The sequence below is a fragment of the Arachis hypogaea genome, chromosome 14, assembly GCF_003086295.3.
Source record: "Arachis hypogaea cultivar Tifrunner chromosome 14, arahy.Tifrunner.gnm2.J5K5, whole genome shotgun sequence".
Taxonomy (NCBI): Eukaryota; Viridiplantae; Streptophyta; class Magnoliopsida; order Fabales; family Fabaceae; genus Arachis; species Arachis hypogaea.
The window spans coordinates 2,655,285-2,682,067 of record NC_092049.1 but is presented as its reverse complement, the minus strand read 5'-3'; the positions used below and the strand labels follow the sequence as shown (position 1 = coordinate 2,682,067).

At 31.1% G+C, this 26,783-nt stretch overlaps 4 protein-coding genes across 4 annotated transcripts; 3 read left to right on the top strand and 1 right to left on the bottom strand.

The window, feature by feature from the left end:
• Window positions 1-601: 601 nt before the first annotated feature.
• LOC112740568 (uncharacterized) lies at window positions 602-3,240 on the top strand. Its single transcript, XM_025789221.1, has 5 exons — window positions 602-1,067; window positions 1,220-2,413; window positions 2,525-2,729; window positions 2,814-2,980; window positions 3,092-3,240. The coding sequence occupies exons 1-5, from the start codon at window positions 602-604 to the stop codon at window positions 3,238-3,240; spliced, it is 2,181 nt and encodes a 726-aa protein (XP_025645006.1).
• A 3,595-nt stretch (window positions 3,241-6,835) lies between these two features.
• Window positions 6,836-10,730, top strand: LOC112740951 (selenium-binding protein 1). The gene is made up of 7 exons (XM_025789690.3): window positions 6,836-7,219; window positions 7,611-7,806; window positions 8,329-8,556; window positions 9,000-9,231; window positions 9,596-9,703; window positions 9,830-10,102; window positions 10,257-10,730. The coding sequence occupies exons 1-7, from the start codon at window positions 7,099-7,101 to the stop codon at window positions 10,536-10,538; spliced, it is 1,440 nt and encodes a 479-aa protein (XP_025645475.1). The 5' UTR covers window positions 6,836-7,098; the 3' UTR covers window positions 10,539-10,730.
• Window positions 10,731-12,938: 2,208 nt separating this feature from the next.
• Window positions 12,939-16,282, top strand: LOC112740949 (pentatricopeptide repeat-containing protein At4g14050, mitochondrial-like). The gene has a single exon (XM_025789689.3). It carries the CDS (start codon window positions 13,680-13,682, stop codon window positions 15,507-15,509), a length of 1,830 nt encoding a protein of 609 aa, XP_025645474.1. The 5' UTR covers window positions 12,939-13,679; the 3' UTR covers window positions 15,510-16,282.
• Window positions 16,283-19,925: 3,643 nt separating this feature from the next.
• On the bottom strand, window positions 19,926-21,732 carry LOC112740947 (stilbene synthase 3-like). Its single transcript, XM_025789687.2, has 2 exons — window positions 21,448-21,732; window positions 19,926-21,129 (listed from the first exon to the last, which is right to left on the bottom strand). Exons 1-2 carry the CDS (start codon window positions 21,623-21,625, stop codon window positions 20,138-20,140), a joined length of 1,170 nt encoding a protein of 389 aa, XP_025645472.1. The 5' UTR covers window positions 21,626-21,732; the 3' UTR covers window positions 19,926-20,137.
• Window positions 21,733-26,783: the final 5,051 nt, after the last annotated feature.

Genomic DNA, 26,783 nt, shown 5'->3' with positions numbered 1-26,783 from the left:
CCGTCGCCCTCGCCCAGTCGCTGTTGCTTTTCCGGTCGAACTCGCCGTTGCCTCGCCCTTCTGCTCTGTGACTCTGTGAAACAGGTAAGCTCCAGTTGACCAGTTCTGTAATCTGCTGTCTGCTTCTGCTCTGTTCTGCACTAGAAGTTTAATGATTGTTCTGTGAAAAATGCATTACACCCGCTCTGTTCTGTGAAAAACTTACTTTGTTTCTACACTTCTTGCTGACTTGCTGTTATGAATATGAATATGCTTGTTGAAATTGTTAAGCTGAATATCCTTGTTGAAAGATTGAAATATGAAATTGTTGAATATGCTTATTGAAATTGTTAAGCTGAATATCCTTGCTGACTTGTAAGTTGTAAATTTGTTGTTTACTTGTTTTGTTGATTTGTACTGGAAATATGAAACTGTTGAATTATATGCTTGATTTGAATCTATGAAATATGAATATGTTTGTCTTGCTGAATAGGAAATTTAACTATTTAAGCATTTAAGGTTGCTGTCTTGGTGAATAGGGAATAGGAACTAGGGAATTTACTAATTTAGGATTGTTATTGTTTTATAATTTTGCGGTTTTGTTACTCCATATTCTTTTAGAATGTCTGCTGCGAATACACCATCAGAAACACCATCTTCGCAAGAACAAGGATCAACTGCTGATGCATCAATCGGAACCCAAAAAAACAATAATAGAGCAAAAAATGATCCTGCATGGGGTCATTGTAAACAAGTTGTGGAGTCTGGAAAAACAATTCTGCTATGCATATATTGTGAGAAGCTTATTAGGGGTGGAGGAATTCATCGGTTTAAGCTTCATTTGGCTGGAAAAGGAGGAGATGTTGAGTCTTGTCGAAAGGTGCCAGCTGCAGTGAGACACCAATTCCATGAAAGTATTGAAGAGCTTCGAAGCAAGAAAAGAAAAACTCAAGAACAATATGCCGAAAGTTATAATGCTTGTGATGATGTTGAAAGAGAATTTGACGAGATCGAACGTAATGAGATGCAACAACAACAAAAATCCAGGGTTCCAACACCTAACTCTAGAAAAGGAAAACAAGTCAAAGGTTTACAATCCTATTTTCCACCGGCAACAACACCCGGAGCTCAACCAACTATCAAAAGCGTTCTTCAAACAAAGAAATTGTGGAGAAGTGTGATATTTCTATTGCGAAATGGATGGTGGATGCCTCTGTTCCATTTAATGCGGTTAATTCAGCTTACTATCAGCCAATGATTGATGTTATTGCAAGCATGGGTGCAGGGTATAAAGGGCCAAGTTATCCAAGAGTCCGTGGGTATTTGTTGAGTAAATTAGTTGAGGATGTGAGGAAAATGATTGATGGTTATCGTGAGATTTGGAAGCAAACTGGATGCACTATTATGGCCGATGGATGGACTGATCGTTGTAGGCGTACTTTGATTAATTTTTTAGTTTATTGTCCTAAAGGAACTGTTTTTCTAAAGTCGGTTGATGCTTCTAATATCTCAAAAACTGCTGAAAATTTGTTTAAGTTGTTTAGGGATGTTGTATTGTTTGTTGGTCCTGAGAATGTTGTGCATATTGTAACGGACAATGCTGCAAACTATGTTGCTGCGGGAAGGTTGTTGGAGGCTGAGTTTCCTAAATTATATTGGTCCCCTTGTGCAGCTCATTGTGTTAATCTGATGTTTCAAGATATTGGGAAGTTGCAAGAAGTGAGTCAAACTGTGTCACAAGCTTCACTGATCACTAAGTATATCTATAATCATTGCTATCCACTGTTCTTGATGAGAAAGTTTACAGGTGAGCGGGAAATACTTCGTCCAGCTCCAACTCGGTTTGCTACTAATTTCATTGCTTTGCAAAGTATTTTAGCTCAAAAGGATCCTTTGAGAGCTATGGTGACTTCTAGAGAATTTACAAGCTCGGCTTACTCCAAAGAAGCCAAAGCTAAGAAATTCGTGGATCAAGTCTTGGATTCTAAATTTTGGAGTCAATGCACTGATATTGTTAAGCTTACTGAGCCACTTGTTCGTGTTTTACGTATTGTGGATAGTGAAGACAGACCTGCCATGGGTTTTCTTTATCAAGCTATTTATAAGGCTAGAGAAGAAATGGTGAAGAGGTTTCAGAAAAGAAAGAAGGTTGTTGATCCTTATTTGAAGATTTTGGATACCCGTTGGGATGCACAACTTAAGAAAAATCTTCATGCCGCTGGTTATTGGTTAAATCCAGCTTTTCGATTTAATGCTGGAGAATTTGAAAAGCACAAAGAAACGATTTCTGGCTTGTTGGATGTCATTGAGAAATATGCTTATGATGATCCTGTACTGAATTCTAAGCTGACAAGTGAGAAGAGGATCTTTAAGAATGCTGAGAAAGATTTTGGAAGACCCTCTGCAATACGTGAACGAAGCACTGTTATGCCAGGTGAAATTTCTTCATAAATTTGGTCTTTTACTATTGTGATAAATTATTTATCTGTTTTTTTATGTGATATTATGATTGTGATAAATTATTTATCTGTTTTTTTATGTTAAGATCAATGGTGGGAATCTTATGGTTGTGGAGCCCCAAATTTGCAAAAGTTGGCTATTCGTGTTTTAAGCCAGACTTGTAGCTCTTCAGGTTGTGAGCGTAACTGGAGTATTTTTGAACACATTCACTCAAAGAAGAGGAATCGGTTAGAGCATCAAAAACTTAATGATCTTGTTTATGTTCATTACAACTTAAGGTTACAACAAAGGTACTTTTTTGATTGTTTTAAGTTGAAAGCATTATTTTAAAATCTTAATCATCACATGAGTAACGAAATATATTGATAACATAGGAACCAAATGAGAAACCAAGTTTATGATCCAATTTGTCTTGATGCATTTGAGGATCATTCGGAATGGATACTGGAAGATTCACCACCATTTTTAACTCCTGAAGAAATTGATGCTTTACGAAATGATCTTGCAAATATGTCTCTTCAATCACCTTTAGATGATTTAGGTATGCTTTTATTTATTTATGAATTTTGATCAACTATGATTTTTGTATGCCTTATAACATGTTTTATATTATTTTTTATCTTGATTTGTGAAACATTATCTATAATGCTAGATCAATTGGATTTGGAAGATGATCGGGATGAAGATGGAGCTAATAATTCTGTGGAAAATGCAAATCAAAATGAAAGCAATCAGGATGTAGCTCCACATTTGTCAGATGAAGAGCAACTTGCCGACTTTGAAATCACTCCTTGGATTTAGTTTATGAATTGTTATCCATATTGTGTTTAATTAAGATACTAATGTACTAGTATTAACTACTTTCATGTTTATCTTTGTATTAGTTATATTTAGACTTTGAAACTTGTTTGTTTTTAAAATGTTGGTGAAGAACTAACGATATGTATTTTGAATTTATCAATTTTATGACTATTTTTAGTATTTTATATTTTTTATTTATGTGAAACCGGTTTTATCGGTTCAACCAGCGGTTTATCGGTTGAACCAATAAACCAGTGAATCAGTGACCTGACCGGTTCGATTATCGGTCCGGTTCTTACAACTATGGGTTATACTATTTTTTCATTCACTTTAAATAAAAAGATTATTTGCTATAAAGAAATTGGATGTAGTGACTGTTCACTTGCATACCGATGACGGCTAAAAGAAAAATCAATTTGAGAGTATTTTAGTCATTGTAAAGTAACAAGGAGATAAAGACACAATGAATGTAGAGGATTTTAACACATTGTTAGTTATAATGGAAAAGAGGGTGGGAAAATGAAGTCAGCAAGATCAATTATAAAGTTCACTACTAATCTTATCAACAAAGGGATATGTTGGGAGAAAGTTCACATGGAGTAATCGATAATTTTGAGGCAGCCTTACCAAGGAGAAACTGGACAGGATTTTGGTAACTAATTCTTGGAGACTTCACTCTCAACCGCTTATCATAAGTTCGGACAATGGATGTTCTATGTCTAAACCGAGGTTCTAAACAGAAGTGTCCAATTTGTGTTTGTTGATGAAACAAATATAAGAGTCAAATTTGTGAAAATTATATATAGACAAGTGTTTTTAACAAATCTAAGGGTCATATTTGTGAAAGTTAACTCCACACCATGCTGAAATACAACAAGCTTTAATAAGGCACGAAAACGTCATCGTATTGTCAATATCAAAATTCAGCAACAGTATAAAATATATGTTGAAATATAAAAATACACATTAAAAATGACATATATATATTGAGAAGTGTTACGCATACAAGTCATTTTGATTTACAAGTCATACAAGTTAGGCCAAATCCAACAAAAAAGACGCTCACCCATACGAGCGTGTCAACACGCGCGCTACTCAATGGTTTTCATAGCGTCCTTTGTGTTTTTCCTCCTCCTCCTCTTCCTTTTTCTTCTCCTTCTTTTTTGCGTTTCTCCTCCTTTTTCTTCACGTGTTTCATCTTCATTGTCATTTTTTTACTATTGTTGTTGTTGCTGCATTTTTTTCCTCCTTCTCTTTCTATTGATTTTGCAACATTATGTATTTTTTTTCTTTTTTGTTTGATTTTTCCTCCCAAGAAGAATTATGAGAATATAAAATAAGAAGATGAAGAAGAAGACGCAGCAGAAGATGAGAAAGAGGAAAAGGAAGAGTTTTGAATTATGCAGTCAGAATAAAAACAGGGGCGGAGCCAGGTGGTAGGAAAGGGGGCGATGGCCCCCTAATTTTAATTTTTTACATGTAGATTATATATAAATTTCAGTTTAACCCCCTTAAAATTTTATTTTAGTCTTAGTTTATTGTATAAATATTTTTGGCCCCCTCTAATATTTTATCTAACTCCGCCCCTGAATAAAAATACACCCAAATATTTTCGTGATACCCCAAATTTGCTGCAAATACAGAAAAATGTTTCCTCTAATGCTGTATTTTTTTTTTTCTTTTTCTTATTTCTTTTTCTTTTAGTTAAATGAATGTAAGTTCATCCTCTTCCAAGTAATTTTGCAACATTATGTGTTTCTTCTTATTCTTTGTTTGATATTTTTATTTTTATTCTTGTTAAGAGAGTAAAACAAGAAAAAATTTGAGAAGGTAAAACAAAAAGGAAAAGATGAATAAGAAAAAAAGAAGAAGAAGATGGTGATGATGATGAAAAAAAAAAGAAGCAGCAGCAAAAGATGAGGAGGAGGAGGAGGAAGAGGAGGAGTTTTGAATTATGCAGAACTTATCAGAATAAAAATACACCCAAAATTCTTAAAATACACCCAAATATCTTCATATTAGACTCAAATTTTTTCGTGTTACACCCAAATTTGCTGCAAATACAGAAAGATGTTTCTTCTAATGCTGCATTTTTTCTTCTTCTTTTTTTTCTTATTTATTTATTTCTTTTAGTTAAATGAATGTAAGTTCATCTTTTTCCAAGTAATTTTGTAGCATTATGTTTCTTCTTCTTTTTTGTTTAATTTTTTTTATTCTTGTTAAGAGAGTAAAACAAGAAGAAACTTGAGAAGGTAAAACAAAAAGAAAAAAATGAATAAGAAAAGCAGCAGAAGATGAGAAGGAGAAAGATGAAGAGTTTTGAATTATGCAGAACTTATTAGAATAAAAATATACCCAAATATCTTCGTGTTACACCCAAATTTGCTGCAAATACAAAAAAATATTTCCTCTAATACTACATTTTTTTCTTCTGAATTGAACCACACCTCAGCCAGTTGATTGGATTCAAAATAATAATCAATCACGTTTTGGTTCAATTGACAATCTGAACCTGAATTATTCATTATCTTCAACAACGAGATAACTAATGATGGAGAAGAAATAGAAAAAGAAATTCTAATGAAAAAAGAAGGAGGAAGAGAAAAAGGAAGAAAAGGTGGTGCTGATGACGACAATAACAAAGAAGAAGAACATGCAGTAACAAGAAGAAGAAGAACGTGCAGTAACAGTAGGAAGCGCGTGAATATAAATGACTTGTAAAGACTTATATGGGAAAAACGCTTGTATGTAGAGAATAATTCATATATATTTATACACAAATACAATATCACTGATTTTAATGTATATATAATATTTTTTATATTATTAATATATTAATTTATGTAATAAAAATTATCTTTTATACTTGTCAAATTTTTAATCACCTACTTTTAATAATTGTGCGAAAAAATACCAGAATAATGCTATACATCTAAGTCTTTTTATTAACCAACTCCAATTAAGTTAGTCTAACATAACAAAAATCAATTATGACTAATGTTATTCTAAATCTTATTGTTTAACTTGGTTGGATTTGGTTCATAAAAAAATTTAAATGTGTAGTATTACCCAAAATGCTAATAATTAAAAAAAGCAAAAACAATAATTATTTATGATATTATAAATAGTAAGAATATCTAGCATTAATAATAAAATTTTTAATAACAATTTCAAGTTTTAATTTTTTTTATATTTTTGGTTTCTTATATAATATTTTAAGGATATATCTAAGAGTATAATAATATAAATTTTTAAATTTTTAATTTATTAAAAACATAAAAAGTTATAAAATTATATTTCGATAATTTTTAATAAAATATTTTTTTACAATATTTTAAAATATGTCACAGATTTTTAAAAGTAACAAGGATTCTTAGGCGACACAGACAGATAACGGGAGAAACCAAAAATAGAAAGTGTACGTCAAGAACACGTGTCAACATGTGAAGGGCCAAAGGAGATCCGTTATCGAATAACCATCTTCGGCTATTGGTTCATCCTCTCTGGACATTTCACATTAATACATTACACACCAACACCATCACGTTGTATCTGACTGCGATTACGATTACGTACAAACTCAAAACAAAATCAGATAATAATAATAATAATAATAATAATAATAATAATAATAATAATAATAATAATAATAATAATAATAATAAATAATGATAATAAATTAATAATAATTCATTAATGACTATTACCACTCTCTTATATGTAGCAGGCACAAGGCAGTGGACTTACCTCATCACTTCAGTTTGCTGGCTTCAGTGGCTTACTCCATGTGAACGGTTCTAGTTGTTTTCTTCTTCGTACGGCAAAAGCTCTGAACTGTGAAGTGAATCAGTGAATCAAATGGCTAACCATAACGGTTCTCATCAAGGATGCTGCAAAACGGGTCCTGGCTATGCTACACCACTTGAAGCTATGTCCGGTCCCAGAGAGACTCTCATTTATGTCACTGCTGTCTACACTGGTAAACCTAATTAGGTCTCAAATTGCTTTCTGATTCTGCTTCGTTTGAAGGTTTTGGAAAAATTGTTCAGGTGGTTTTTTTATTTTGTGGCAAAAGATTCTGTGCTTTCTTGTCCATTTTTGGAATTTGAAGATTCAAAGGTTACATCGCGTGTTTTTGTTAAGCTTAATTTTGATACCTCAAGGTTTTGTGAACTTTGAAGGAATGAACTCGATTTGTCCTCTCAGAATTTCATACCTGTTTTGGTCATAGATAGAATTGCTTAGCTTTGGTGATTTCTGAATTTTCAAGACAATTATTTTTCCCATAATTTTATCAGTTATAACTAATTATTACTGTCTCAATCAGAGCAATTGTTGACTTTAGTTGTTGACTTAATAATGCAATACAGGAACAGGAGTACAGAAGCCTGATTATCTGGCCACAGTGGATATAGATCCAAACTCCCCAACTTATTCAAAAGTCATTCATAGGCTACCTGTTCCCTATTTAGGCGACGAATTGCACCATACTGGGTGGAATTCATGCAGCTCCTGCCATGGTGATCCATCCGCAGAGCGACGATTTCTTGTTGTACCTGGACTGGTGTAAGTGGTGGTAAACACTAATCAGTTACTTTTACTAAAAAAAATTTACAGATCAGTGACAATAGGATTGATACTTGATATTTGATAAGTACAAGGAAAATCAGAGCCTAAAGGACTCTTGGTTTCCTTGTGTATAACACTATGAATCGAATGGGTTGTTGAAATAAGGACCATACTTGTGTGTATAATCCTCTATCTGTTTGGATTTTGTAAGTTATTATGTAACTACAAAGATTGAATACAAGGACACAGCAATATATCATCTTCAAATTGAAAAGCAGAGAAACTATGAAGAAGCTTTATATATACTACAATTGTTGTGTCAAAAGAGTGATACAGTTAAAATATTGTTAAAAAGGGGATCTGATTTCAATCTCTGTTCCTTACTAATACCTCCTTTTCTTCTCTCTTGTGGCACTTGGTAATGAAGTTCAAGTACATATCTATGTTGCTTACTTTGTGGATTCCAATACCTCTAAACAAACATGTCGTATTTTAATTATTATCTTTATCCCATTGCAGATCAGGTCGCATATATGTGGTTGACACAAAAACAAATCCAAGAGCACCATCTTTGCATAAAGTTGTTGAGCCTTCAGATATCATAGAGAAGACTGGATTAGCTTTTCCACACACATCTCATTGCCTTGCCTCCGGCGATGTAATGGTTTCGTGTCTTGGAGATAAGGATGGAAATGCTGAAGGAAATGGATTTCTTCTTCTTGATTCAGATTTTAATGTGAAAGGAAGGTAGCCTTTTACATGTTAGTCAACAAATGCAATAATTCATATTCGAATGTGCTTGCATAATCTTTAGATCTTGCAGTTTTTGGTTGCTCAATTTGAGGTGCTTTCTGATTTACAAAAATTTCTTGTACTCATTATGTAATTGGGTTGCTCAATGAGCATACAGCAGCATGTTTCTCTGCATATGACGCTACAACTTTGGCAACATTGTTTTAGTTTATATTCCCATTTCTTATGTTCATTTTCAGTGTGTTCAATTTTCAGGATTTTTGTAAAGTAAAATGTGAAAATAGTTAAAATGATCTGTTTTCATTTCTTATTTTCAGTTTTCTACTTTTTTCCTCAAAATTCCACAAACAAGTTAAGCAAATGAAAATAGAACCAAATATGGATGCATTTCATAATTTCTAATAGTAATATTATGTCTCTCATTCCACAATTGTTAGGTGGGAGAAACCAGGGCACAGTCCAACATTTGGGTATGACTTTTGGTATCAACCACGTCACAATACTATGATCAGCACATCGTGGGGTGCTCCTGCTGCCTTTACCAAAGGCTTTAACCTGCAGCATGTCTCGGACGGATTATACGGGAGGCATCTCCATGTGTACAACTGGCCTGGGGGCGAACTGAGACAAACACTGGACCTTGGTGATTCAGGGCTCTTACCATTGGAGGCAAGTTCTTTATTATAATATTCTAAGGAGATGTTTGATTTACATTTTTTAAACTTTTGGTTCTTTTATGTAATTTATCTTACATTGTACCTGTCCACTTATGCCTTATACACCAGTAGATAGAGTCTACGTGGGGTCCCCTATCCACACCTCTTTCATAGTGGATAGAGTGGAGTCGCACAACATTCCATGCAAGATATGTTCAGCAAGCATTTCTCTTTTTATGTTGATAAATTCTCCGTACATTTGTTTGATTTAACTATGATTTTACCCTATTCCGTCCTTCTTGTGGCTGGTACTGGTGAACCTTCTTGCACAAGTTAGCATATAATATGACTAATGCTGTAATGCATCCTGAATGCAGATAAGGTTCCTGCATGATCCTTCCAAAGACACAGGTTTCGTTGGCAGTGCATTGACTAGTAACATGATTCGATTTTTCAAGACCAAGGATGGATCATGGGGCCATGAGGTATTATTAAGAAAATGATATTTGATATATACATATATATTCTCTTCTAGTTAGTATAGGTACTTAAAACCAGCATAAGTTTGTCAACGCTAGTCACTATACCTAAGCAGCAAGTTTTCTTTGTAGGTTTCCATATCAGTGAAACCACTTAAAGTGCAAAACTGGATTCTTCCCGAAATGCCTGGACTTATAACTGATTTCCTTATCTCTCTCGACGACCGGTTTCTGTACTTTGTAAACTGGCTTCATGGAGATATAAGACAGTACAATATTGAGGATGTTAACAATCCTGTACTTACTGGCCAAGTATGGGTTGGTGGACTTATTCAGAAAGGTAGCCCTGTGGTAGCTGTAGGGGAAGATGGTCAAACTTGGCAAACTGATGTGCCAGAAGTTCAGGTAAGTGCTGTTTAATTGTTGGAACAGAGTTTAAACAAAGAGAAGAAATAGAATAGAATATTTAGAGTAGACATAATGGTTTAAACTCTGCTAAAATGACATTTTCTTGTGGATTTTGATGTGAGTGCCCACTTTTTATGGTTATCATTTTCAGGGCAAAAAGTTGAGAGGCGGCCCTCAGATGATTCAGTTGAGTCTGGACGGTAAGAGGCTATATGTTACAAACTCACTGTTCAGTACATGGGATAAACAATTTTATCCAGAGCTTGTGGAGAAAGGAGCACACATGTTGCAGATTGATGTTGATTCTGAGAAAGGTGGTCTCAAGGTTAATCCAAACTTCTTTGTTGACTTTGGAGCTGAGCCTGATGGCCCTTCCCTTGCCCATGAGATGAGATATCCCGGTGGTGACTGCACTTCAGATATATGGATTTAATTAAATTAAACCATATGTATCATATTTGTAAGAAAGTTGTCTTATGTTGTTTTGTAATCAGCTACAGTTACGATCTTCTTCAAGTATGACATCATAAAAGACTAAAATTATTATGGATGAATTAACTAAATAAGTTGTACCCCCAAAGCTCTCTTTAGGGAGGTTGCTAATAAATTGGGTCTATTGAGATCATTATCAGTGCCTTTTTTTTTTTGGTTGGCAATTTACTAATTTTGTACGATAAGTGAATTCATCCACTTTGGAATTTGGATTGCCCCTCCTTAATGAATATTGTTATTTCAGGCTCGTATGAAGTTATTTAATACAGGCCTAATGTGTGTGTATATATATATATATAAGTCTTTTTGATATACAAGTTAATACAAATTGGTCCAAATTTAACAAAAATAAAACCGCAATATTCAAAATTCAAACAACGAACAAAATTTCTAAAAAATTTTCTCAAAATATTTCTTTTAATGCTGCATTTTTTCTTCTTTATTTTCTTATTTCTTTCTTTCTTTTAGTTGAATGAATGTAGGTTCATCCTCTTCCAAGTAATTTTGTAGCATTATGTGTTTCTTCTTTTTCTTTGTTTGATTTTTTTTTTGTTTTTATTCTTGTTAAAAAAATAAAACAAAAAGAAACTAGAGAAGGTAAAACAAGAAAAAAAAGATGAACAAGTAAAAAAAAAAAAGATGATGACGATGATGATGATGATGAAAAAGAAGAAGAAGAAGCAGCAGAAGATGAGGAGAAGGGAGAAGAAGAGTTTTGAATTATGTAGAACTTATCAGTATACATACATTAAAAATTCTTAAACAATACACATAAATATCTTAGTTTTACACCGAAATTTGCTGCAAATACAAAAAAAATATTTTCCTTAACGAAGAATTCCTACATTACATTCAATTCAAATCATCAATGATGAACATTAATTTTCACAAACAAAAACAACATTATTCACCTATAAAATCATAAACTACTAACAAAAATATTAATTAGAATCGAACCACACCTCAGCTACTTGATGATTGAAATTTTAATCATAAACTTTAATTTTGTTCTTCATCTACTTTGTTACATTTAAATATATTTGTCAATCTAGGTTTAACAACATAAATAATATTGATAATTGAAATTTAATGCAAGTGATTAGTGACGAAGAAAACATGACAAAAAATTTACAATGTAGTATTATAAAATACATAATATTGATTAAAATTCTCATGATAAAATACTATACTCCCATTAATTATATGATATTTTTTAACATAATCATGTTTAAAAAATATAAAATAATTGATGAGAGTGCTATATTTTATAATAAAGTTTTTCTTTAACTAAAATGATCTCTTTCGTATATGGTATGTTTTTTTATGATTAATACTCTTATTTTTAACTTATGTTGTTCAACTTAGTTAAAAATTTTGTATCCCTTGATTATTGAATGATCGTTTAACTTTCTCTTCAACGAATCTTTCAGATGATCAATATCTAACTAAAATATTTATAAAATCCTCTAATTCTCTCATCTCGAATATGCACCTATAACCTTTTTATTAGGGCCATCGATTTTTAAAATCCGTCTCATCTGCTTTGTGATATTCAGAAAAAAATTGAATTTTGTCAATTTTATTTTTTTTTCTCAAATCTAAAAAATATTAACATCTAAGACTTAGCAAACACAGTTGGGTTGGCAAAATAGGTTGAATCCGTCAAGCCGACCCGCTAAAAAGGGCAAATCGGACTAGGATTTAGAACCCGCCAAATTAAAAAAATCTGCCAAACCCGCACTGCTAAATTGGTGGATTTTGGTGGGGCGGGACGGGCAGGTCCGTTGGGCCGAAAATTTTTATTTTTCTTTTTTTTTATTAAATAAAAAAGTAATTAGTATTATAAAATTAATAATTATAGAATTTTCAAACACTTTTTTTGTTTTTATTTTTATTCTTCTTTTAGTTATTAATTTTATTTATTTTATTTTATAATTTCGTATATTTGTTCAAATTATGTGACTTGTTTTTTAAAATAAAGATAGTTCTATTGACAAATATTATTTTGAACAATTTTATTGAAGTTAAAAATTAAAAAAAATAGTAAAAAAAATTATATTATAATTTGACTATTTTTTATTTGTATTTGATTTTTTAATTATTATTTTTTAGTTAATTTTAATAAATTTTATTTTTCAAAAAAAAAAATCAAGCGGGCTAGCCTACCGACCCGCCAACCTGCTATAAAACAAAATGGACTAACATTTTAAACTCATTTTAGTTGGCGAGACGAGTTAGTGCGGGCCGACCCGCTTTATCACCCCTAAAACATACCCCCTAATGAAAAGGTTATAGGTGCATTGATGACCATAAACCAAGTCCATGATCTGTGCAGCATTCCTACTTCCCGTTCCTTCGGGAATATGAATTGAGAAATTAGCCTTCATCTCTCTGTCTCTTTCCTCTGCAATACCCTCTCCTCTTTCGGAGTGTTGGGGTAAAGAGGACGCTCGATCACTGTTGAAGTGACCTTCACTGTGAGATTCTGAATCTAACGCAATGCGTCCATCTTTTCGGTGAACAGTTATTAGTATTCTATGGGATTACCTGAAACCAATATAGTATGGATCTAAATATGAAATCCAAACTTCTTTAGATGAAGATTTCGACTTGTTCGTCGGAAGGGAAAATCTATTTGACATTCTCAAGTGAATGGTGGATGGTGGTGGCAAAGATACTTGTAAAAAATTTCGATACTTAAATTATTAAGGAATTTAGTCAGATTTAACTAAATTGAGATTGAAAAAATATCTGAATTAGATAAAATATTTATAAAGATAGGAATTAGGATGATGATTTAGCCATCACTATAAAATTTTACCATTTATAATAATGGATAGTTATTCTCCCAATATTTGGGAAGCGTTTTGAGTAATGAGTTGCAAGCGAGCATCCGCCATGACATGGCGAGGCCTTTCTTTTCATTCAAGTTAGGTCGGGCATGGTTTGAGAAATTCGTGCTTGGAAAGAATGGAGTGGATTAATCCGCAGGGATCTATTGGGTTCTTTGTAAAATTGAATTAATTTATTTGGCCCTGCTTTTATCGGGAATTAATTCCTCTGAAGCATGACCTAACTGAAAATGTTAGTTCCTCAGGCAGTCCTGTCCCAGGCACGATACAAGCCATCCCTGGCTCAGGCCCTCCACGGCCAGCTGTTGAAGTGGGGCCTCCACGACCGCCACCCCTACTCCGCCTCCCTCATCGACTCATACGCCAAGTCCCGCCTCCCCCACCACGCCGTCCGCCTCTTCCTCTCCCTCCCTCTCCCTCCCCACCCTGTCGCCTGGTCCTCCGCCCTCTCCGCCTGCAACCTCTCCTCCCATCCCCGCCTCTCCCTCTCCCTCTCCCTCCCCATCCTCCGCTCCCACCCCACCCTCCCCGACCACTTCGTCTTCGCCACTCTCTTCAACTCCTTCGCCTCTCTCGCCCCTCTCCACCTCTCCCTCGCAAAGCAGCTTCACGCTCGCTTCCTCTTCTCTCCTTTCTCCCAAGACGACGTCGTTAAGTCCTCCCTTGTCGACATGTACTCCAAGTTCTCCCTCCCTCTCTACGCCCGCGCCGTTTTTGATTCCATCTCGTCGTTTAATAAGGCCTCTTGGACCGCCATGATATCGGGCTATGCACGTAACGGTTTCAAGAACGAAGCTTTGAGGCTATTTCGAGAAGCTCCCAATAGGGACTTGTTTGCTTGGACAGCTTTGATTTCGGGGTTTGTTCAGAGTGGGAACGGTGTTGATGCATTGCACCTGTTTGTGAAAATGCTTCGTGAAGGGGTTGAGATTTTGGACCCTTTGGTGCTCTCTAGTGTGGTTGGGGCTTGTGCTAATTGTGCTCTTTGGGAGCTTGGGAAGCAAGTGCATTGTTTGGTGATAGGTCTTGGCTTTGAGTCTTGTGTGTTTGTGAGCAATGCGCTTGTGGATATGTATGCCAAGTGTAGCGACCTTGATGCGGCCAAGGGTGTGTTCTTTGGGATGTGGAGGAAGGATGTGGTTTCTTGGACTTCTATTATTGTCGGCAGTGCGCAGCATGGAAGAGCTGAGGAAGCATTGGCTCTGTATGACAGCATGGTTTCGGCTGGTGTTAAGCCGAATGAGGTGACATTTGTTGGATTGATTTATGCCTGTAGTCACGCTGGTTTGGTTGGCAAAGGCCGCAAATTGTTCAGGTCTATGGTTGAGGATCACGGAATTAGGCCTTCGCTGCAGCATTATACATGTTTGCTTGATCTTTTGAGTCGATCAGGTCACCTTGAAGAGGCTGAGAATCTTGTACGGGCGATGCCAATTACCCCTGATGAACCTACTTGGGCTGCTTTACTGAGTGCTTGTAAGCACCATGGTAATGCCAAGATGGCGATTAGGATTGCGGATCATCTATTGAGCTTAAAACCTGAAGAGCCTTCCTCCTATATATTGTTATCTAATGTTTATGCTGGGGCTGGTATGTGGGAAAATGTTTCAAAGGTGAGGAAGATGATGATGGTAATGGAAGTTAAGAAACAACCTGGGTATAGCTGCATTGAATTGGGAAAGGAGAGCTATGTGTTTTATGCTGGAGAGACGTCTCATCCGATGAAGGATGAGATTGCAGCTTTGATGAGGAAGTTGGATGAAGAGATGAGGAAAAGGGGTTATGTTCCTGATACTAGCCCAGTTTTGCATGACATGGATCAGCAGGAGAAGGAAAGACAGCTTTTCTGGCATAGCGAGAGGCTGGCTCTAGCTTACGGGCTTCTCAAGTCTGTTCCGGGAACTATTATCCGTATAGTTAAAAATCTTCGCGTCTGTGGAGATTGTCATACTGTTCTGAAGCTCATCAGCACCATAACAAGCAGAGACATTTATGTTCGTGATACTACAAGGTATCACCATTTCAAAGAAGGGAAATGTTCATGCAATGACTTCTGGTGAATTGGGAATTCTGATTGAGATTCCTCAAATTTTGATGTTAGCCAGGGACCATGCTATTAAGAATTACTTGTGGGTCTTGATTGCAGTTGCTGCAGAATTGTGATCCTTGTGATGATCACTATGAGTTATATGACTATTAAAGGTGAAATTTGCATTTGCATCTTGAAGCCTGTTCTGTTAAGCATTATGATTATGCTGCAGCAAGTTTCATGATTGGGAGTCACATTGAGATGTTGGTCATGGCCGTGTTGCAACTGTAATATTTGCATACATGTCACATTATAAGTCCATAATTTGAGACATCAAGAGCCGAAGTTGGAACCATCCATCTGATATTGGTTTTGATTCAACTTGGTGGTAATGGCCTCTCAATTGAAGTGAACAACTGATTTGAGAAAATATAGATTGCTCTATACCTCTCCCTAGTCCCTTCAGCTACTTCATGTTCTGAATATGCGAACTCTTGGAACAAAGGGTAACCAGAACTCATTTCTCATCACATTCATTTAATTTTGTTGACTAACAATGCTTCTTATTTGAGCTGGCATATTGGAGTTGCGATTCAAGTGAGCCAAAGCCAAACACATGTTCTTTTGTGAAACTTCAATACTAAGAAAGGTTGATGGAGAAGAATTGAGCACAAATCCAGAGACCATAATTTATTTGATTTTATTTTTCAAACTTGTGTTTTGACATTAGACAGTTATGTCAAAAATTAACTGTTAATGTCTCTTGCTTGTTACAGAAATCAAACGAATATGATTCATCGTAAACTTCTTACATTTATCTGAGAGTAAACTACCAAAATGATATCCAAAAATTTGCATTGCTGACAAAATAAACTCTACAGAATGCTAACAACAAATAAGTTCTCGAGAAATTTAAAAATAAGACAAAAAGAACTATATATTAAATATATATTCTAAAAAATAACTTTTAGAGATTAACTTTTGATATAAATTAATAAATTTTTACAAATATTATTAGAAAAATAAGATTTTTTCATCTTTAAAATTTGATAATTTTTTGTCAAGTGAATATTTAAAAAAAAAAATTATTGTGAATGATCACATTATTTGAAAAATAAAAAATAAAATCTAGAGATCAAATTTTGCTCTAAATTTTTTTGTGCATATTCTAAATATGTATTCAAATGTTGCCACAAAAATTTAAATCAAATGGATAAATCGTTTGTTAAATATAAATATTTTTTGTTACTTACAGAAATTATAATATTATTGGTTCTATTTGTCATATTTTTAAATCATTTAAAGGCTAGTTTATCGATGACATCTTTTAGGGATCTTTTTGTTTGCAACTAAATCTCTTGGATACTGAATTGGTAGTTAACCCTTATTTATAACATAAAAATCTATACCAAGTTTTTTTACAATAAGTTTAAGCCCTCTTTTCTTTGCTAACAATACCTCCTAATTTTAAATTTTTAATCATTTGGTAAAAGATGAGAATCAACCAATCATTCTTTAGTAAAAGATTAAAAAAAAACTCTTACCGATTATTATTCAATTGAAACATAAAATACTAATTAAGTATAGTAAACATACATTAAAAGTGCTATAATAATAATAATAATAATAATAATAATAATAATAATAATAATAATAATAATAATAATAATAATTTAATTTTTATGCATTATTAATCTAAAGTGATTTTACACGTACATTCAATTACGCGAGCCATATCAACAAAAATAACTATATTTTACGTTGACCACATAAATGGTTTTATCCAAAAGAACTGTATAAAATATTTTGTATAGTCAATGCATCAAAATTTAACTCTAACAATAATTATAAAAACTGAATTACAAATATTGAAATTCTATAACTTATACATGTGAAGACTCTTATTACTAGTTGACTATACTATTTGGTCTACTTATGCATACTACATAAAACTCTTACTATCCTTCATTTCTTAATCTCTCATATCAATCAACATAAATCCCTCCAAATAAATTTAATTTTGGCACATCTCCTTATTAGATACATTCAAATATATCATAATTATAAAGTTAATTCATAATTTTATATTGTATTTTTAGTATTTTTCATTCTCATTTATTTTTTTATTTTTTTTAATTATTTGTACACCAAAAAATACTATATAAAAAAAAGTATAGCAACTAAATAAATATAAAAATAAAAACAATAAATAACAATATATCTTTGTACGATTTTAATTTAAAATGTATATCTTTTTTAAAAATAAATGAACTCAAATTATTAAAAAAATAAACTATATTTCAAATTGTATTATATTTTAGTTAAATAATTATATAAAATTATACAAAAATTATCAAATAAATATTTTAAAAAATAATTTTAGTATAAAACACTTTAAAGTTAATATTAATTTATTTATTATCTAATTAATTTTTAAACAATACACTATATATTATAATTAATTTATTATTTTACGCATTGTACGGTTCTTAATCTGATAGTTTTCAATTATGTATTAATAATGCAGTAAATATAATTATTGATTATTGATTCTTTCCTGGTTTTCTTGATTGGTTAAGTCTCATGAGAGAAACAAATAATGATGATTTTTGTTAAGATCTTAAGGATCTTAATATAAAAAAAATGTATTGAAAAGTTAAAAATTTAAAATTTCAATGCATCTATTAGTTAACTTGTTAAAATTGTTCATGTGACGAGAGAAGCAGAAAATTAGAAAACTCAGGTTGCTCGTATCCAAGTAAGAGAAGAATGTGTCAATAGTAACTTTTTGAGGTTTTGATTTATGAAAAGTAGTAGTATTAATGTCTAGCGCAATTTTTAAAACTAAATTACGGTTTTCTAAGAAGCTATTTAGGAGCTTATAGAGAAGTTAAAAATAAATGACTTCTCTCATAATAATACTATTTTTTATCATATATTTATAAAATAAGTATTTTTAGAACTAAAAATCTAAACACAAAATAACTTATTTACAAGCTACTTTTAATATAATCATTTATTGTTTAAACTATTTTTTTAAAAGTAACTTAATTAAACTGTTTATCTAAAAATAATATAGTATATAACTTATCCCAAGTAATTTTTTTTTTAAATGTATATCTCAATTCTAGTGGCTACAGATTAGATTAGCAATCTTATCAAACTAAATTGAGTAGAGTTAGGTACTTACAAATAGAGAATATATTGTCACCCCTAATTATGAGCAAGGAATGTCACTTGACAATTTAGGACTTAGGAGATCTTAGGCATTAAAATCGGAATTAGGAAATAGGGTGCCTAAGTCCCATTTATGATTACGTAGGTTTTATCCAATTTCATAAGTCATAACTTTGTTGAGAACCTTTAGATTTTTACGTTTTGTTAGTTTGTTACTTACCTCCTTTTAATAGATGGAAGTGATTTAGATAAAAATATTTAAAATATTTTTTTAAGATATTTTTTAATAATAAAAATTAATATATATAATTAATTAAATTATATTATTTTTATTAAAATTAAATCAGATAAATTGATTTGACTAAAAAATTAATAAAATTTTAAATTAATTTAAATTAATATTTTTTTATAAAAAATAATTACAATAATTTTATTATAAAAAATGATTAAAATATTCTTATTTTATATATATATATATATATATATATATTTAATTTTACAAATTTTAAATTCTAATTTTATAACGGTACAAAAAAATTAAAATTTAATATTTTCAAAATTTATATATATATAATAATAATAATAATAATAATAATAATAATAATAATAATAATAATTATTATTATTATTATTATTATTATTATTATTATTATTATTATTTATAAAAAAATATTAATTTAAATATTTTTTATAAAAAAAATACATAGCTAAACTCTTAGAATATTATGTGTAGCTGGATTTGTGTGATATAAACATAAAAGGTAATGTCAAAGAGACCATAAGATAATAACTTTAACCTATTTTATTTAATTTAATATTTATTAATCTCTATAATTATAAACTAACTATATCTAATATTACTCAATTATTTCAGCGACTATTAAAAATGCAAAACAAGGTAATTAGCAATTAATGAATATAAAATAAAATAATATTGAGTTGATTTGGGTTAATTTTTTATTATTTTCCAATCATTTTAAGAGTAAATAAATTACTAATAGCCTTGTTAAGAGATATTTCTTATTAAGTATCGATTATGATCCAAATCGAATCATGATATTGTTACTTGTTAGTCTCTCTAAATTTGATTACGAAATATATATATACCAATTCATATTTCATAAAATTAAAAAAATATACCACTTTTGTTGTTTGATTTATTTTCAATCTCTCTAATACTCTTTTACTTTATTATAAATGGAACCTCATACGAAGGTGCTTATAGTTGTTTTTAGATGAAAATGCAATGCAAATATCGATATGTGACATGTTGCTCAAGAGAAAAGAATTTGATTTATACTTTACTAACAGTTACAAACTTTGATGTTAAATCTTCGCATAAACAAATAACTACAGATAACTTTGTCTAAATTTTTTCTCAACTAATAATATATGGGCCAATCAAGACCTTATTTTGGAACAAAAGAAAACTATTAAAAAATAACACATTTCCATACATGTAGAGATATATAATTAAGCGCATCAAATAGCCACACTGCGGAGAACAACGGTTTCAATAGTGAGACCAGGACCAAAGCCAAAAAGTACACCCCAATCAAGTCCTTCACCCGTAGTTTTAAGTCCTTCTTCAAGAGACTTCTTCCTCATCAAATCCATGATGAAGAACACACATGCACTTGACATGTTACCATAATTGCTAAGCACATCTCTAGTGGCTTTCATCTTTTCTGGTTTCAAGTTCACTTTCTGTTCAACCTGGTCTAAAATTGCACGTCCGCCAGGATGTGCAATCCAAAATATTGAGTTATAATCGGATATACCCAATGGATCAAAAGCTTTACTGAGTGCGTCGTTGATATTTTGTGAAATAATATCAGGAACACTCTTGTTAAGATAGAATGTAAGGCCAACTTCACGAAGGAGACCACCGATAGCTCCATGGCTACCAGGGACAAGTTTTTGATCAGTCGAAACAATCTCAAAGAGAGGCTTCTCAACCTCTGGCACAGGATCAGAACCAATGATAATCGCAGCAGCTCCATCTGCAAACAATGCTTGCCCTACAAGACTATCCATGTCTGTCTCACTAGGACCACGGAAAGTGATTGAAGTATTTTCAGAACAAACGATAAGCACACGAGCATCCTTGTTGTTTTCAGCCAAGTCCTTAGCCAAGCGAAGGACAGTGCCACCAGCAAAGCAGCCTTGGTGGTACATCATGTACCTCTTGACGCTAGGGTCGAGCCCTAAGAGTACGATGAGTTCGTAATCAACGCCAGGCAATGCAACGCCACTGGTGGTGCAGAAAATCAAATGTGTGATCTCAGACATTGGCCGACCCCATTCCTTGATGGCCTTAGTTGCAGCCTCTTTTCCAACTCTTGGTACCTCCCTAATCATCATGTCTTCCCTTGCATCCAACGACGGTGCCTTGTATACACATATGTTAGGATTCTCTTTCAGTATCTCTTCTGTTAAGTACATATGCCTGTTCTTGATCTGTGTTCTCTCACCTGAAATAATAATGTGTGATTCACATCTATCATTATCTTTGACAAAGTTTAGAAAATGATATATATATATATAACGATAATAATGTTATTTTTAAATTATTTTTGTAGTGACTTGAATCTTTAAGTACCATTTTAATATATAATTTATTTAAATTTGTAGTTATAGAAGTAATATTATTATTAATATTAAATAGTGAATATGATATATTGTATAATATGTTAATTTTGTGTTATAATTAATAAGAAAGTAAAACGATAAAAATTTTTTTGATAAATATTTAATAAAACAAAACTAAAATACATAATAAAAATACATACAAATGCGTTGAAATTTTTTCTTGAGATCAGTCATGTGCTCGCTGTTAGTTACTCTGAAATAGTAATCAGCATATGTGCTCTGATCGACACAATTTGATGGATTTGCCGTGCCAATCGCCAATACAGTTGCAGGACCTTCTGCCCTTTGAGCATTGCGGATCTCACTCACAGATACCATCTTTTCTATTAGTTGTGTTTTTTCGATAGCAAAGCTTCGCTATGTTCTTTGGGATAGCAAAGCTTATTAGCTATGTTGTTTGGTATTTTGGTGAAGACTTAGGCACGGAGAGGGGGGATATTTATATGCATCAGATTAGGGGCATATTTGGAATTAAATGGTCGAATTGGAACATTTACATAAAACGTGCTCAACTCAAAGTTTAGTAAACTCGTAATTTCCTAGATTCAAACCATCAGCAGATGTATTCTGACTACTTCTTGGTTGTTTTATTATTTTACTTTGACTATGATTGATTATATATATAATTCATGATATTGTCATTATTGTATGTGGATGGCGGCTCAGATTGTTGGCATCGCATATTTTTCTAATGATTTATGTATTTTTTTTTTTAGAATATAAAATTTATCATGATGATACTAATTTTTTTTTTAAATTTAAATCGATAAAAAATATAACATGAATATAATATTTGTTACTACAGTAATACTAAAAAATAATATTTAAAATTATTTTATATAACATAATATTTATAATTTTATATATATAATATTTATAATTATATATTTATCATATTTAAAATTATATAATTGTTTTAATAATAATTAATAAATATTAAATAAATAATTTTAGATTATTTTGACTGATTCGTTATCGTTTTTATTTAATGTGTGTTTTATTTTTTATTTGCTTGTGAATTTTTTTAATTTTTTAAATAGTAACTTTTAGTATGTTATCTCATAACAAAAATACTAGTTATTCTTTAATTTTTAATTTTTAATCAATTTTTTTAAGAATTTATTATTATTTAATTAATTTAAATATTTATTTTTATATATTAATTATTTAACAATAAAAAATAATATTTAAAAAATACTTAGTTATTCCGATACAAAATTGTTATTAGGGGAACATAAAATTTTAAGTGAAAACTCAAGTGCAGTCGATTTCACGTAAAGTTAATATCTTAAAAGCATTAAATGATTTAATTGATTTGACTAAATTTTTATCTAACGACTTTCAAAAATCAATTTTATATAAAGTCGATTTCACGTTAATTTTCACCAAAATTTTATATGTGTGACGGCTATTTGAACAGATGCAGTAGACAGTTGGACAGCACATGCTTCGTTAGTACCATTTATCTATGTCATGTAGAAATAGACTAATTTTTTTTTTTATATTGGGTTGTTATTGATATTTTTTATTAATATTATAGTATTTTAGTGTAATGCAGTGATATGGGATAAGAAGAAATCGTGAGTAACGATTTTAAATAAGACAAAAAAAATTGTAAGTCACAATTTCAATTTTTTAATTTAAAAAAAATGTGATTTATGAAATCGTGAATAACGATTTCTTTTGTTATGCAAATCGTAAATAACAATTTGTATTATGCATCACATTTGTAAAATATATTCATTTTAATTCATACTATTGTATTACACCGTTTTATCTATCATATAAAAAATAATTAACTCGTAGAAATCTTTTCGAAGCAAAAATGTTTGTGTCATTTATTAATTAATTAAAATATTTATAAGTGATGGTGATGTTATCATTTTTTATATAAATTAAATTTCATCATTCAAAGTGAACATGTTAGTTTGACTGGGCGTGTGAGGAGTTTGGTGGAAACAATGGAGTCTACCACCACATATGTTTTGGTATTAATTAATTACTCTTGCTTGACCAAATTAAACAATAACATAATTGACTATATTACTTTATAGTTTTTATTAGATAGATATTTTACAATAAAATATAAATTAATAAAAAAAACAGTACAAAAAGAGAGTTTTGATGTAGTTTAAAGAAACCGCAATAGTTTAAATAAGGAGTTAAAATCTGATAGCTAATTAGGGTGTTATTAGTTTTTTAAAAAATTGGAAAGTGGGTTTATAAAAATTAATGTAATTAATATATTAAATTTAAAAACTAATTAAAAATTGATAATTTATTGGCTAAATAACATTTTTCTAATTTTACGATGCTTTTAAAAAAAATATTGCAATAATACATTTGTTTAAGATATTTCAGTAAGGTAAATTATATAATAAAAATATAAGTTTATAGATTTTTTTTTATGGGATGAAAGAAAGATTGAAAAAGTTAGGACTCATATTTTAAATAAAAATAAAATAATAAAAATAATTATAAAAAAAATTTATATTTTCTCTCTATACAACTTTAATCCGTATAGTAGAGTGTCTCTTCCAGTAATTATGTATATGTCAACATATGCATGCAACAATACATCCCTTCTAGTTTACGTAAGAGGCAAAGCCGCAAAGGTGGCCAGTCTTCATTGGCAACAATATAAATAGTATAGGAAGCTTTTCACCTGTTCCAGTGTACTTTTTGGAATATCACTATCTATTATTTGTAACCAACCAGATTTAATATAAAAAAAACAAATGGTCTAGATTTAAGAAAAGAAAATTTTGTGGACATTCACAAAGAAATTGTATGGTAGGCATGCAACCGTTACATCCTTTGGACAGTTTAATTGATTTGAAAATGTCTTTTTTGTCCAAATTAGCTTCAAGCTAGTTTTACTGTTTTAGATATATTTTAAACTGTATCATTGGGCGAGTGATGATTTTGTTGTAAGATTTTTATTCTTTCATAAAAAATGAGCTTACATATTAATAGAAAATAATACTCTACTAGTAAGGTAAGTGTCATTAATTTGTTTTATTGAAAAAAAATTGATATATTGACTGGAATTGTCACTAAATATATTTTTAGTTTAATTAATTGAATGTAAAATAAGTTAAAAATATATATATTTTAAATGACTAGAATAATAAATACAACAATTTTAATATTAGTATAAGCTAAATTTAATTACTCAAGTAAATACCACTGTAATAATATTAATAGAAATTTGTACAAGAATAATATTACTTATATTTTAATTTTATCAACTAAACTCATTTTAAAGTATAAGTATTAAATTTAATGTGCTAAATTTTTAAGGATAAAACAGAATTTTACAATAAATTAATTTTATCTGATATTCATTAATTAAATAAATAAATTTACTAAAATCTTTTTCAATAAATTAATTAATGATAAATCTTAGAAAAAAAGCTAATATCATCATTTTTGTTAACTAAACTATAATATAGGATAGTAGTATGAATATTTTTATGAGCAGGAATTATCAAGAATAACTTAAAAATTGACATTAGATAAATAATAAGGGTTGATAAAAAAATAAATAATAAATTTTGTGCATAGTTAACATTATTGGTGAAAAATATTTATTAAAATAATTAAATATTAAATCATTAATTAACATCTTTAAGTGAAAGATATATGGAGGCTTAATTTGGTAAAAGGGTTAAATACGATTTTGGTCTCTAAAGTAGGGGCTAAAAAATTATTTTATTTTCGGCCTTTTTTTTACTACAAAATAGTCCCAAAGATTTAACTTAGCTTTAAAGTCGTCATTTTTACCAAAATTTTAATTTTTATTACCAAATTACCCCTAATTAAAAAATATATAAAAAAAGAAAAATGGGTTAAAGGCTGGAAAACCGCAGAAGGGTTAATCACGCTGGGGGTGGATTTTTAATGGAAGAAGAGGGGAAAGGGAAGGTGGGGAAGGGAATGGGAAAGGAATCCGCCGCCACTGTTGTTCATTGTTCGGTCGCTGGATCTCGCCGTTGTTCTTCGTCGTTCGGTCGGCTCGACGTCGACACCAGCAGATCCGGGAGGGTGGACGTCATGCGTCGCTCGCTGCTCGCGGTTTCTGCTTCTTCTCCACGCTCGGTCGCCGGTCGTCGCTGCTCCTCGCTGGTCGCCGCTGCTTTCGATCGGGTTTGCTGTCTTCTTGGTCCACTTAGCAACCATTCCTATCACTGGAACTGGGATTAACCCAGTTAGGAGCCGTGGTGCTACCATCATCTTCAACAGAGACTATGCATGGAATGATCAAGTATGTCTTCTTTGTTTTTGGCTTTTTTTCTCACTCATTTCTTTCTGAATTTCATATGTCATTTTCTTCATTGCAGTTGATTTTTCGGGTTGGGCATTTCATAGGAGCTGCTCTTGCTGTCGTGTACCACCAGATAGTCATCCGATTTTGCTTCTATTTATGCTTCTGATTACATTTGGCATTTCTTTCTGTTTATGCTTATGTTTTATTCTGATTCTGATTCTGTTTATGCTTCTGATTACATTGATTTTACTTCTGATTTTATTATTATTGCTGCTGGTGTTGTTGTTGTTGTTCTACTTTTGGTTATTGTTGTTTTATTGTTGCTGCTGCTTCTGCTTTATTTTTGGTTGATTTTGGGGAAGGAGGGGAAGGGGAAGGGAATTCTGGTTGATTTTGGGGAAGAAGGGAAAGGAGAAGGGGAAAGGGGAAAGGTATTGTAGTCCGAAGGACGATTTTAAAACTAAGTTAAACATTTGGGACCATTTTGTAGCGAAAAAAAGGGTGGGGACGAAATAAATTTTCAGCCCCTACCTTAGGGACCAAAATCGTACTTAACCCTTGGTAAAACTTCTACTTTTTAAAAAGTATAGCATTTATGTTTGGTAAATCAAATTAAAAATTATTTTTAATAAACACAAGTAACAACAATTATGTTTAGTAAAATAGCATTTAAAATTTAAAAATACTATATAAGACATAAATTTAAACATTAAATTCGAAAATTAGTTAATATATGAGGTTATATTAGACTTTTAAATTTTGAAAAAGTCAACTTTAAAAAACTCCACCTTAGTTGCTTTCAAAAGTATTCCAATCTTTTAAAAGCTACAAATATAAGCACATACTCTTTTTGATTTACCAAATACAAAATGAAGAGTTTGTGCTTTTAAAAAACACAAATACTTCTCCAAAAAATTTTATTAAACTAAACCGTAGTCAAATTAAAAAAAAAAAAAGAAGCTAGAATTATAGACTCACAAATTTTGTAAACCCATACTGAATTAATTTTTTTGTATATAAGAAATTATTTAATAAATATATTTAAAATTAATATTAAATCTATTTTCATTAAGTTTTATTAACTAATTGCTTACACTTGTAAGTTAAGGATAATTACTTATGCTACTTATAAATGATTAGATGAAAAATTTGAGAATCATAATTATTCTAAATTAATATTCTTTTGTTTGACTCTTTTTTCTTATT